Source organism: Cetorhinus maximus, chromosome 7, assembly GCF_964194155.1.
Source record: "Cetorhinus maximus chromosome 7, sCetMax3.hap1.1, whole genome shotgun sequence".
Lineage (NCBI taxonomy): Eukaryota > Metazoa > Chordata > Chondrichthyes > Lamniformes > Cetorhinidae > Cetorhinus > Cetorhinus maximus.
In genome coordinates, this window is record NC_135885.1 from 976,027 (window position 1) to 990,531 (window position 14,505).

A 14,505-nucleotide genomic window follows, 5' to 3' on the forward strand; every position below is an offset into this window, starting at 1 on the left:
AAGCAAGTGCCACTTGATAGCACTGTTGATGACCCTTTCCATTACTTTACTGATGATGGTGTGTAGACTGATGGGGTGGTAATTGGGCAGGTTGGATTTGTCCTGCTTTTTGTGTACAGGACATACCTGGCCAATTTTTCACATAGCTGGGTAGATGCCAGTGTTGTAGCTGTACTGGAACAGCTTGGCTAGGGGCGCAGCAAGTTCTGAAGCACAAGTCTTCAGTACTATTGCCAGAATATTGTCAGGGCCCATATCCTTTGCAGTATCCAGTGCCTTCAGCCGTTTCTTGATATCACGTGAAGTGAACTGAATTGGCTGAAGACTGGCATCTGTGATGCTGGGGACCTCCGAAGGAGGCCGAGATGGATCATCCACTTGGCACTTCTGGTTGAAGATTGTAGCAAATGCTGCAGCCTTATCTTTTGCAGTGATGTGCTGTTAAACTGCCCACCATATTCACCGACTGGATGTGGCAGGACTGCAGAGCTTAGATCTGATCCATTGGTTATGGGATCGCTTAGCTCTCTCTATCATTTGCTGCTTATGCTGTTTGGCACACAAGTAGTCCTGTGTTATACCTTCACCAGGTTGACACCTCATTTTTAGGTGTGCCTGGTGCTGCTCCTGGCATGTCCTCCTGCACTCTTCATTGAACCAGGGTTGATCCCCTGGCTTGATGGTAATGGTAGAGTGGGGGATATGCTGGGCCATGAGGTTACAGATTGTGTTCGAGTACAATTCTGCTGCTGCTGATGGCCCACAGCACCTCATGGATGCCCAGTCTTGAGTTGTTAGATCTGTTCGAAATCTATCCCATTTAGCACGGTGGTAGTGTCACACAACACGTTGGAGGGTATCCTCAATGTGAAGGCGGGACTTCGTCTCCACAATGACTGTGCGGTGAAGACTCCTACTGATACTGTCATAGACAGACTCATCTGTGGTAGGCAGGTTGGTGAGGATGAGGTCAATATGTTTTTTCCTCTTGTTGGTTCCCTCACCACCTGCCGCAGACCTAGTCTAGCAGCTATGTCCTTTAGGACTCGGCCAGCTCGGTCAGTAGTGGTGCTACCGAGCCACTCTTGGTGATGGACATTGAAGTCCCCCACCCAGAGTACATTCTGCACCCTTACCACCCTCAGTGATTCCTCCAAGTGGTGTTCAACATGGAGGAGCACTGATTCATCAGCTGAGGGAGGGCGGTATGTGGGAATCAGCAGGAGTTTCCTTGCCCATGTTTGACCTGATGCCATGAGACTTCATGGGGTCCCGAGTCGATGTTGAGGACTCCCAGGGCAACTCCCTCCCGACTATATACCACTGTGCTGCCACCTCTGCTGGGTCTGTCCTGCCGGTGGGACAGGACACACCCAGGGATGGTGATGGTGGAGTCTGGGACATTATCTGTCAGGTATGATTCCGTGAGGATGACTACGTCAGGCTGTTGCTTGACTAGTCTGTGAGACAGCTCTCCCAATTTTGGCACTAGCCCCCAGATGTTAGTAAGGAGGACGTTGCAGGGTCGACAGGGCTGAGATTGCCATTGTCATTTCCGGTGCCTAGGTCGATGCCGGGTTGTCTGTCCGGTTTCATTCCTTTTTTGTGACTTTGTAGCGGTTTGATACAGCTGAGTGTCTGGCTCGGCCATTTCAGAGTCAACCACATTGCTGTGGGTCTGGAGTCACATGTAGGCCAGACCAGGTAAAATGGAAGATATCCTTCCCTAAAAGACATTAGCGAACCAGATGGGTTTTTACAACAGTCGACAATGGTTTCATGGTCATCATTAGACTTTTAATTCCTCATTTTTATTGGATTCAAATTCCACCATCTGCTGAGTGCGGGTTTCAAACCCGGGTCCCCAGAGCATTACCCTGGGTCTCTGGATTATGAATCACAATACCACTACGCCATTGCCTCCCCTCAACCTATTCTCTGTTATAAATTCTCCTGTTTTGGTCTGTAAGAGACCTACATTTGTCTTCACTAATCTTTTTCTTCTTACATACTTATAGAAGCTTTAAGTCCTCTTACAGATTCTGTATGAAGGGCAAATAACTGAGTGAGTGCATGTTTGAATTGTTTATATTTATACATACCTTCTTCTGTATGCCTTGCCATGAAACACATTTGGAAATGGTGTTTCATCTCTTAATGCCGGAGGCATGTTAGAATCATGCCTCTTAAGAGTGAATTTTTCTTTTACAATTTGGAGGGATTCAGCATGATCTGGACATGGGGATGTTAACCTAGGATTTTTTTTAAAGAAGGACATAAGCTCACCTTGGAACTGTCAGCAAGCAGGCCTCTTCCAAGAAATCACCTCATCTTTATGGTACCTGAGGAGGAGTTGTTTGTTTGTGTTGAACTGCAAAGCTCTTTAATTAATGAAAAGCTGGGAGACAAAAAGGCCGTCAAATTTCAGAGGGAAAACCCCTGAGTTGTGAACCTGCTGATTTGAAAGGATGTCTTTTTGGGGAACAAGCTGAGGAAAGAAGTGCAGCCTTGACTGGCTCCCCTCTCTCTACCTTACCTAAAACTGTGTGGGGTTGTCAACCTGTACCCAGAGAACCCTCATCTGATTGTAACCAGTCTGCATTTGGACCTGCAAAGCTGAGACCAGTGGTGAGAACTTCCAGACATCCACCAGGACCAGGGGCCCATCTTCACAGGAGGGAAGTCCAGGTCAACAGCATCGAGACCCTACGGACTTTATCCTTTATTCTATATCGCCCACCCTCCAAAACCCATCTCTGCAGAGAGACTCTATCTGTTTGTCCGTCTGTGTGTGTACGTGCATGTTTGTTTGTGTGTGTATGTGCGTGTGTGCTGGTGAATTCTTCAGGAAGAGATAAATTAGTTTTATTTCCCGATTACAACTGTATGTTAACCAGTACTTGCAACTTGTTAAAAGAAGTTTTGTTTTAAAATAAATGAATCATTCTGAGTTTTTGAAAGGAGCCTGGTCAGAGTCTCTTTGCTTCTGGGTACTAGAGGTATAGGTAAACAATTGGCCGTTTCGGTGAGAAAATTAAACATTTAAATTAATGGTACAGCCTGTGGAGTAGCGGGACTTGATAATTCCTGCACTCCCCCCCATCCCGGTCGTAACAGGGATTTTACTGAAAGGAAATGCTGTTTGGCAAATTTATTGGCATTTTTTTGAGGGTGTAACTAGTGGTGTAGATAAAGGGGATCTAGTAGATGTAGTATATGTGGATTTTCAAAAGACATGCGATAAACTCCCACACAAAAGGTTAATAGGTAAGATATGGGCTCCTGGATTTGGCGGTAATATTTTAATATGCATAGAGGGTTGGTTAATGGGTAGAAAACAGAAAATGTGCATAAAAGGGGATTTTTCAATTGGCAGGTAGTGAATAGTGTAGTGTCGCAAGGATCAGTGCTGGGGCCTCAGCTATTTACAATCTCTATTAGTGATTTAGATGAAGAGACAGAGAGTAATGTATCAAAGTTTGCTGGTGATACCAAGCTAGGTGGGAAGGTAAGCTGTGGGGAGGACACAGAGGCTGCAAAGTGATACAGACAGGTTAAGTGAGTGGGCAATAAGATATCAGATGGAGTATAATGTGGGAAAGTGTGAAGTTATTGACTTTGGTCGTTAGAAGGGAAAAGCAGAATATATTTTAAAAGATGGGAAACTAGTAAGTGTTGATGTTCAAAGAGACTTTGGTGTGTTCATACAAGGAGCACAATGTTAGCATGTAGGTGCAGCAAGTGATTAGGAAGGCAAATGGCACGTTGGCCTTTATTACAAGGGGATTGGAGTACAGGAATAAAGACGTCTTGCTACAATTGTACAGGGTTTTGGTGAGACCACATCTGGAATAGTGTGTGCAGTTTTGGTCTCCACATTTAAGAAAGGATATTCTTGCATTGGAGGTGGTACAGCAAAGGTTCACTAGTTTGGTCCTTGGGATGAAGATGTTGTCCTATGATGAGAGGCTGAGTAAATTGGATTTATATTCTCTGCAGTTTTGGAGAATGAGAGGTGATCTCATTAAAACCTACAAAATTTGAAGGGGTTTGATAGGGTGGACACAGAGATTGTTTCCACTGGTCAGGGAATCTAAAACACAGGGGCACAGACTCAGGATGAGGGGCCGATCACTTAGGACTGGGATGAGGAGAAATTACTTCGCTCAAAGGGTTGTAAATCTTTGGAATTCTCTACCCCAGAGGGTTGTGGATGCTCCATCATTGAATATATTTAAGGCTGGGATCGACAGATTTTTGGTATCTCAGGGAATTAAGGGATATGGGGAGTGAGTGGGATAATGGAGTTAAAGCCCAAGATCAGCCATGATTGTATTGAATGGCAGAGCAGGCTCGATGGGCCGAATGGTCTACTCCTGCTCTTATTTCGTATGTTCATTCAAGTCATTAATAGATATGGTGAAAAGCTGAGGCCCCAGTACAAATTCCTGGAGAACATGACTTGTATTGTAAAATAAAGTGCTGGAAAAACTCAACAGGTCTCGCAGCATCTGTGGAGAGAGAAATAGAGTTAATATTTCGAGGCCCTATGACTCTCCTTCGGAACAGTTCCAAGATATGGCTCCTTCCTCCCATCTCCCTTCCTTCTCCCATCATCGTTTGCCCATCCCTCCCTCACCCCTCAATTATTCTGAATGGGAAAAGTTGGTCCTTCAAGCTGCATCACATTGAGTCCCAACACCTTAACGATAAGGCATAGCGGCACTGGAGAAGGAAAGTGAGTGAATCCTGAACTCTGGATCCCGCTGCCTTGTGTGGCATCCTGCCCCATGTGCCCAAAGTTCTGTGAGTGGAGAAGTGGCTGGTTCAGTCACATGGGGATCCAGGGCAGAAACTCATGATCCTGAGTCAATGTCATCCTCGAATCAAGGGGCAGCCGACAATGATGTTCTGGTGTAGCCAAAGTTTTAAATTCTAAGTTTCAATCACCAATGTGACATCTTGCTATTTTAAACATTGTTATCTCACACATACCCCAACCCAGAAATTAATCCCTTACTTCCTGACAAACTCATCACATCACCCTGGCCTCCCCAAGGTCCAGCCCAGGCCTCACTGCCTCTGGCTGAGGTCCAGCCCAGGCCTCACTGCCTCTGGCTGAGGTCCAGCCCAGGCTTCACTGCCTCTGGCTGAGGTCCAGCCCAGGCCTCACTGCCTCTGGCTGAGGTCCAGTTGCTGCACCAGCCAAAAGGCTGCCTCTCAAAACAACAGGAACCAGCCTCAACCTGGACCTCAACCAGCCGAGAATAAAAATACACAAATTAAATTCAGCAAAACTGGACAGTTTAATATTCAAAAAATGAGATGGATTGAATTTTTTATAAAATCACCAGTATAAATCAGAAAGTTCTAGAAACACACAGCAGGCTCTGAGGGGGGGAGAGGGGCTTGGGGAGAGGGGGGGTGGGTTTAGGCACAGAGAGGAGATGGGAGGTATGTATGTGCAGGGAGGAGGGGCTGTGGCCTGCAGAGGAGAAGGGAGTTCCAGTGCAGGGGAGGGGAACAAGAGGTGTGGGGAAGGGATTAGACACAGGGAGGAGGGGAGAGGGGTGTAGGTGCAGGGAGGGAGGGGCTGTGGTTTGCAGAGGGGATGGAGGGGGACAGGCAAAGGAAGGGGAGAGAGCGGCGTGTGTAGGCACTGGTGGGGGAGGGAGGGGATTGGTGTAGGCACTGGGGGGGAGGGGGGGGGGGGAGAGGGGGGTTGGTGCAGGCACTTGGGGGGGGGGGGAGGGGTTGGTGTAGGCACTGGGGGGGGGAGAGGGGGGTTGGTGCAGGCACTAGGGGGGGGAGGGGGGGGTTGGTGTAGGCACTAGGGGGGGGAGGGAGGGGGGTTGGTGTAGGCACTTGGGGGGGGGGAGGGGTTGGTGTAGGCACTGGGGGGGAGAGGGGAGGGGGGTTGGTGTAGGCACTGGGGGGGGGGGGGAGGGGGGTTGGTGTAGGCACTGGGGGGAAGGGAGGGGGGTTGGTGTAGGCACTGGGGGGGGGAGGGAGGGGGGTTGGTGTAGGCACGGGGGGGTGGGGGAGGGAGGGGGGTTGGTGCAGGCACTTGGTGGGGGGGGAGGGAGGGGGGTTGGTGCAGGCTCTGGGGGGGGGGAGGGGGTTGGTGTAGACACGGGGGGGGGGGGAGGGAGGGGGGTTGGTGCAGGCACTAGGGGGTGTGGGAGGGGGGTTGGTGTAGACACTTGGGGGGGGGGGGGGGGAGGGAGGGGGGTTGGTGCAGGCTCTGGGGGGGGCGGGGGGATGGGTAGATACAAGGAGGGGAGGGGGCACAGGGAATGTTGCTGCCCGATTTCCACCCCCCACCCAGCACCACCCTCCCGCTTCCGCTGCCTATATATCTCCAGAATTGCCTACTGTTTCTGACTTTGGCTGTTTACCTTCTTTTGTTTTTTTTTATATTAATTAATTTAAACACCACAAACAGCACGGTACAGATAATGCCGAGTTAAAGAAGATATAGTCTTTAATACACCACAGAACTCACACTCTGCAAACATTTCCAATACTGGCCATTCCCCTCAAAGTGGAAACACTGTGGATGGTCTAACAGCCTCTCACTGACATCATACAATAGTTAAACTCCTCTCCTCCACAAACTCAAAAAGGTTTAATAAATACTCTGGGTCTGGAATGTTCCCTTGCTCCCATATTCAGATAAACAGGGTAAACCCAAGGGACAATCTTTGTCCTCGCTGCTCTTTCAGGGCTCCCCTCCCCTGCCCTCCCCTCGCTCACCGCAGCAGCTGGGGGTTTGCGGAGCCTCTCTTGGTGAAGACGTCTGGTCCAGGGTCCCATCCATCCATCCACCAATCGGTACCAGAATCACCAGAATGTCTCCAGAACCCTCCACCCCGACCACCACCAATACCCCTGTGAGAGGTGCAAATTAAAAACAAGGTCCCCTTTAAAACAGCCTGTTCCCTATTAACCAGAGCAGCCCCTCAGGACCAGAGCTCAAAGCTGTTGGGGTCCTGGGGTGGGGGTGGGGGGAGTTCCAAGAAGGGTGACCCCCGGGTACCCATACAGCCTGTGTGGTCCACAGAAGGAATATATACAAACTAGGAGTGTGCTCCGAGCTCTGACACACGCAGTCCCATCGTACCTTAGTGTTTGATTTGTATAAGAATATGAAGCCAAGAAATCGGAAAATGATTTGACTTTAAGCAACCAGGAAATTCCCCTAAAATTCTAACACGTCTGAGAGTTTGTTTGGAACACACGGACTTCAAATGATATTTTTTGTGTTTTTTTGTGTTTAATGCAGCTTCCTCATTGCTCTCGACTCTGCCCCTCTGGAAGGTTCTGTTCCAAATCCAGTTGTTGTCACTGTTCCTCGAGCCAGGATGGTTTTTCAGAGCCAGACACCTTCATCTTCACGTTAAACTGTTTGAGTGTTTGCTCCAGCTGCTGCTGGTTCCCGGCGAAGTACGCTGAGATAGCGTTATGGAACAGCAGCAGCTGCTTGTGCATCACCTTCACCTACCGAGCAAAACCACACACAGGTCAGCACTGCCCAACAGCCACACAACTCCCCCTGCACACCGGCTCAGAGCTCCCCCCTCCCCACACAACTCCCCCTCCCCACACAACTCCCCCTCCCCACACAACTCCCCCTGCACACCGGCTCAGAGCGCCCCTTCCCACACAGGTCAGAATCCCACCACCCCCCCCAACTCGGGGTCAGCACCCCACCCCGCCCCCAGATCAGCCCCCAATCTTCCCCTGGGTCAGCCAACCCCACCCCGCCCCCAGATCAGCCCCCAATCTTCCCCTGGGTCAGCCAACCCCACCCCGCCCCCAGATCAGCCCCCAATCTTCCCCTGGGTCAGCCAACCCCACCCCGCCCGCCTCCAGATCAGGAACCACAGCTGATTTTCTCGAAAGTCGGGCCAATTCCAGCTGCTGCTGTTTCAGCCAAGAGGACAGAGGGGGCTGGGAATTCTCCGCTTAGATACAGGGGCTGGTGCCAGGCGACTGGACAGTCACAAATGTTACACCCATGTTTGAAAAAGGCCAGTTTAACCTCAATGTTGGGGAAGCTTCTAGAAATAATACGGCAGTGCAAGATCAACAGTCACATGGACAAATGCGGGTTAATTAAGGAAAATCCAGCACGGATTGGTTAAGGGAAAATGATGTGTGACTAACTTTCTGGAGCTTTTTGACAAGGAAACAGAGGGTCGATGAGGGTAATGCTGTTGATGTGGTGAACATGGACTTCCAAAATGCATTTGATACAGTGCCACACAACAGGCCTGTGAGAAAACGAGACAACATGAACAAAGTTACAGCTCATGGAGTAAAAGGGACATTAGCAACATGGATATGGAATTGGCTGAGTGACAGGGAACAGAGAGTAGTGGTTAATGGATGTTTTTCGGGCTGGAGGAAGGTTTGTAGTGGAGTTCCCCAGGGGTCAGTATTGGGACCCTTGCTTTTCCTGATGTATATTAATGACCTGGCCCTTGGTGTACAGGGGACAATTTCAAAATTCAGAAGTATTGTGAGCTGTGAGGATGTTCGTGATAAACTTCAAAAGAACATGGATGGGTTAGTGCAATGGGTGGACAATTGGTAGATGAAATTTAATGCAAAGAAGTGTGAAGTGATTCATTTTGGTAAGAAGTACAAGGAGAGACAGTATAAAATAAAAAGGACAATTGTAAAGAGGGTGCAGGAGCAGAGGGAGCTGGATGTACATGTGCATAAATCATTCAAGGTGCCAGGACAGATTGAGAAAATGGTTAATAAAGCACTTTTTTTTATTCATTCAAGGAATGTGGGATGGGGACATGGGATGTCCCCTCACTCTTCTAAACTCCAGTGAAAACAAGCCCAGCTTGGCTAGGGGTGCGGCAAGTTCTGGAGCACAAGTCTTCAGTACTATTGCTGGAATATTGTCAGGGTCCATAGCCTTTGCAGTGTCCAGTGCCTTCAGCCGTTTCTTGATATCACGTGGAGCGAATCGAATTGGCTGAAGACTGGCATCTGTGATGCTGGGGACCTCCAGAGGAGGCTGAGATGGATCATCCACTCGGCACTTCTGGCTGAAGATTGTAGCAAATGCTTCAGCCTTATCTTTTGCACTGACGTGCTGGGCTCCTCCAGCATTGAGAATGGGGATATTTGTGGAGCCTCCTCCTCCAGTGGGTTTAATTGTCCACCATCATTCACTACTGAATGTGGCAGGACTGCAGAGCTTAGATCTGATCCATTGGTTATGGAATTGCATAGTTCTGTCTATCATTTGCCTTATGCTGTTTGGCACACAAGTAGTCCTGTGTTGTAGCTTCACCATGTTTACACCTCATTTTTAGGTATGTCTGGTGCTGCTCCTGGCATGTCCTCCTGCACTTTTCATTGAACCAGGGTTGATCCCCTGGCTTGGTGGTAATGGTAGAGTGGGATATATGCCGGGCCATGAGGTTACAGATTGTGTTTGAGTACAATTCTGCTGCTGCTGTTGGCCCACAGCGCCTCATGTCTTGAGTTGCTAGATTTGTTTGAAATCTATCCAATTTAGCAGGGTGGTAGTGCCACACAACACGATGGAGGGTATCCTCAATGTGAAGACAGGATTTCATTCCACAAAGACTGTGCGGTGGTCACTCCTACCGATACTGTCATAGACAGATGCATCTGTGGCAGGCAGGTTGGTGAGGGTGAGGTCAAGTATGTTTTTCCCTCTTGTTGGTTCCCTCACCACCTGCCGCAGACCCAGTCTAGCAGCTATGTCCTTTAGGACTCGGCCAGCTCGGTCAGTAGTGGTGCTACCGAGCCACTCTTGGTGATGGACATTGAAGTCCCCACCCAGAGTACATTCTGTGCCCTTGCCACCCTCAGTGCTTCCTCCAAGTGGTGTTCAACATGGAGGGGCACTGATTCATCAGCTGAGGGAGGGCGGTACGTGGTAATCAGCAGGAGGTTTCCTTGCCCATGTTTGACCTGATGCCATGAGACTTCATTGGGTCCGGAGTCGATGTTGAGGACTCCCAGGGCACCTCCCTCCCGACTGTATACCCCTGTCATGATTTGATAGAGGTATTCAAAATTATAAAGGGTCTGGATAGGGTAGATATGGAGAAACTTGCCACTGATGGAAGGATCGAGAAACATACTTAAGTTATTTGACGAAAGAAACAAGGGCGACATGGGTGAGTAGTTAGGATCTGGAATGCCCTGCCTGAGAGTGTGGTGGACGTAGATTTAATCAGGACTTTCAAAAGGGAATTGGATAATTATTCAAAAAGAAAAAATTTTCAGGGCAAAGTGGAAAAGGCAGCAGAGCGGGTCCAGCGGAGCTCTGGGTGCTGGATAATCGGCTGGTGCCAGATAACAGGATCCCGTCCCGTCATCCCGCACCATCCCGTTATCCCGCACCTTCCCGTCCTCCCGCACCTTCCCGTCCTCCCGCACCTTCCCGTTATCCCGCACCTTCCCGTCAACCCGCACCTTCCCGTCAACCCGCACCTTCCCGTCATCCGCACCTTCCCGTCATCCCGCACCTTCCCGTCATCCCGCACCTTCCCGTCATCCACACCTTCCCGTCATCCCGCACCATCCCGTTATCCCGCACCTTCCCGTCATCCACACCTTCCCGTCATCCCGTCCTCCCGCACCATTCCGGTCCCCCCGCACCTTCCCGTCCTCCCGCACCTTCCCGTCCTCCCGCACCTTCCCGTCCTCCCGCACCTTCCCGTCATCCCGCACCTTCCCGTCATCCCGCACCATCCCGTCCTCCCGCACCTTCCCGTCCTCCCGCACCTTCCCGTCCTCCCGCACCTTCCCGCCCTCCCGCACCTTCCCGTCATCTGCACCTTCCCGTCATCTGCACCTTCCCGTTATCCCGCACCTTCCCGTCATCCGCACCTTCCCGTCATCCGCACCTTCCCGTCATCCCGCACCTTCCCGTCATCCGCACCTTCCCGTCCTCCCGCACCTTCCCGTCCTCCCGCACCTTCCCGCCCTCCCGCACCTTCCCGTCATCTGCACCTTCCCGTCATCTGCACCTTCCCGTTATCCCGCACCTTCCCGTCATCCGCACCTTCCCGTCATCCCGCACCTTCCCGTCATCCGCACCTTCCCGTCCTCCCGCACCTTCCCGTCCTCCCGCACCTTCCCGTCATCCCGCACCTTCCCGTCATCCCGCACCTTCCCGTCCACCCGTACCTTCCCGTCATCCGCACCTTCCCGTCCTCCCGCACCTTCCCGTCATCCGTCACCTTCCCGTCATCCGTAACCTTCCTGTCATCCCGCACCTTCCCGTCATCCCGCACCTTCCCGTCATCCCGCACTATCCGGCCCAGTGTCTGAACACCCCCATAACGATATATATGAAGCACGACAACGCCCTGACAGCCAATCAGCACCTTGTTCTCCTCCAGGAATTTCAGCTTGATGGTGACATCACTGCGTAATCTCTCGTACTTCTCCTTATGTAATAGATACAGCTGCTGTGCCAAATCGATCTTCGGCAGTGTGATAGAATCACGGGGTCCCAGATTCAGCTCCTCAAGGTCTGTGCGATATGCATCGTATTCCAATCTACAATAAGCAGCACAGGTTAGATAGAGTAAAATTCCCTCCACAGCACAGGGTTGGATACAGAGTAAATCTCCCTCTACGCCGCCCCCATCAAACACTCCCAGGACAGGTACAGCACAGGGTTAGATACAGAGTAAAGGTCCCTCTACACTGTCCCCATCAACCACTCCCAGGACAGGTACAGCACGGGGTTAGATACAGAGTAAAACTCCCTCTAAACTGTCCCCATCAAACACTCCCAGGACAGGTACAGCACAGGGTTAGATACAGAGTAAAATACCCTCTACACTGTCCCCATCAAACACTCCCAGGACAGGTACAGCACGGGGTTATATACAGAGTAAAGCTCCCTCCACACTGTCCCCATCAAACACTCCCAGGACAGGTACAGCACGGGGTTAGATACAGAGTAAAGCTCCCTCTACACTGTCCCCATCAAACACTCCCAGGACAGGTACAGCACGGGGTTATATACAGAGTAAAGCTCCCTCCACACTGTCCCCATCAAACACTCCCAGGACAGGTACAGCACGGGGTTAGATACAGAGTAAATCTCCTTCTACACTGTCCCCATCAAACACTCCCAGGACAGGTACAGCACGGGGTTAGATGCAGAATAAAATTCCCTCTAACCTGCAACTTTTGGTTGTTCAATTATTCTGCTCCACTTCATACTCCAGGGGGCTTCCCCGTTCCCACTGACCCATTCTCCTCACCAGCTGTGGGGTCAGTGGTTTGAGCAGTGAGCCTCAGTGAGGCTGAGATTGTCCCAATATTTCATGTGATGCCATGAGCCCAATGCAGGAGAACCAGGTCCCAGAGGTGAATCCCAGAACTGTTATTAATATAGTGAACACTGAGCTCTCTGGCAGCACACACACAAAATCAGGTAGTCATGGTCAACTTATTGAACAGAAAATCTCTCCTATCCCAATCCAGCCCCTTGATTGCTAGTGACTAGAGTAATCACAGAATCACACAGTGCAGAAGAGGCCCTTCGACCCATTGAGTCTGCACCGACACGTGAGAAACACCTGACCTACCTACCCAATCCCATTTTCCAGCACTTGGCCCATAGCCTTGAATGTTATGACATGCCAAGTGCTCATCCAGGTACTTTTTAAAGGATGTGAGGTAACCCGCCTCCACCACCCTCCCAGGCAGTGCATTCCAGACCGTCACCACCCTCTGGGTAAAAAAGCTTTTCCTCACATCCCCCCTAAACCTCCTGCCCCTCACCTTGAACTTATGCCCCCTCGTGACTGCCCCTTCAACTAAGGGGAACAGCTGCTCCCTATCCACCCTGTCCATGCCCCTCATAATCTTGTACACCTCGATCAGGTCGCCCCTCAGTCTTCTCTGCTCCAACGAAAACAACCCAAGTCTATCCAACCTCTCTTCATAACTTAAATGTTTCATCCCAGGCAACATCCTGGTGAATCTCCTCTGCACTCCCTCCAGTGCAATCACATCCTTCCTATAATGAGGCAACCAGAACTGCACACAGTACTCCAGCTGTGGCCTCACCAAGGTTCTATACAACTCCAACATCACCTCCCTACTTTTGTAATCTATGCTCGATTGATAAAGGCAAGTGTCCCATATGCCTTTTTCACCACCCCACTAACATGCCCCTCCGCCTTCAGAGATCTATGGACACACACGCCAAGGTCCCTTTGTTCTTCAGAACTTCCTAGTGCCATGCCGTTCATTGAATACTTCCTTGTCAAATTACTCCTTCCAAAGTGTATCACCTCACACTTTTCAGGGTTAAATTCCATCTACCACTTATCTGCCCATTTGACCATCCCGTCTATATCTTCCTGTAGCCCTAGACAGGAAGATATGAGCTCCTTCCTACCTTGGTTGTCTTATAGTAACAGGAGGAGGCCATTCAGCCTCTTCTGCTATTTAATTCTGTCATGGCTGATCTGTATGATGGCTCCATTTACTTGCATTGGCTCCATAATCCTTAACAATCCTCAGCCAACAAATATCTATTAATCAGTATTGAAAACTTCAATTTATCCCCAGCATCAACTAGCTTTTCAGGGCAGAGAGAGTTGTAGATTTTCACGCCCCTCTGTGTGAAGTAGTGCCTCTTGACATCACTCCTGGCTCGAATTTTAAGGTTCTGCCCCCTTGTTCTAGACTCGACTCCCTCCCACCATCTACCATCCTCCCCACAATCACCAGGGCAAATAGTTTATCTCTATTGACCTTCTCAAATCCTTTAATCATCTTAAACACCTCAACTAGATCACCCCTTAACCTGTTAGACTCTAGGAATAGACAAAAGCAAAATACTGCGGATGCTGAAAATCTGAAATAAAAACAGAAAATGCTGGTAAAACTCAGCAGGTCTGACAGCGTCTGTGGAGAGAGAAACAGGGTTAACATTTTGGGTCCATATGACCCTTGAAGGGGTCTGAAGAAGGGTCACACAGACTTGAAATGTTAACTCGGTTTCTCTCCCTAGGAATAGACACCTAGTCTGTGCAACACGTCCTCTTAATTTAATCCGTTTGGCTCCTGTATCAATTCCTCTGAAGGGATTGTTACCTGTGCTTGTCTCACCTGGCATTCTCAAACAGTTTGATGGTGAGGAGTGTGTCCTCCATGGTCTTATTGACGAGAGTATTGATGCTGGATACGAAGAAGTTGATGGCTCCAAGTAACGTCTCCCCATTCTTACACAGCAGCTTCTGAGTGTCAGCATTGTATCCAAACTCTTCCTGTGTGAGGAGAGGACACAGAGGCAACCCCAGGGTCAACACAGCATACAGAGACACTCCCCAGGGTCAACACAGGGTACAGAGACACTCCCCAGGGTCAACACAGGGTACAGAGACACTCCCCAGAGTCAACATGGCATACAGAGACACTCCCCAGGGTCAACACAGGGTACAGAGACACTCCCCAGGGTCAACATGGCATACA

At 50.1% G+C, this 14,505-nt stretch overlaps 1 protein-coding gene across 7 annotated transcripts in view; it reads right to left on the reverse strand.

Moving 5' to 3' along the window:
• Positions 1-6,466: 6,466 nt before the first annotated feature.
• Positions 6,467-14,505, reverse strand: part of LOC144682524 (arfaptin-2-like) — a 66,980-nt gene continuing 58,941 nt past the window's right edge. For all 7 annotated transcript variants that reach the window (XM_078544920.1, XM_078544916.1, XM_078544921.1 and 4 more), the window contains 3 exons: positions 14,143-14,300; positions 11,391-11,565; positions 6,467-7,500 (listed from right to left, as the gene is read on the reverse strand). In XM_078544920.1, the coding sequence (XP_078401046.1) occupies positions 7,345-7,500; positions 11,391-11,565; positions 14,143-14,300 (489 nt within the window). In that variant the 3' untranslated portion in view covers positions 6,467-7,344. The remainder of the gene's footprint in view (positions 7,501-11,390; positions 11,566-14,142; positions 14,301-14,505) is intronic.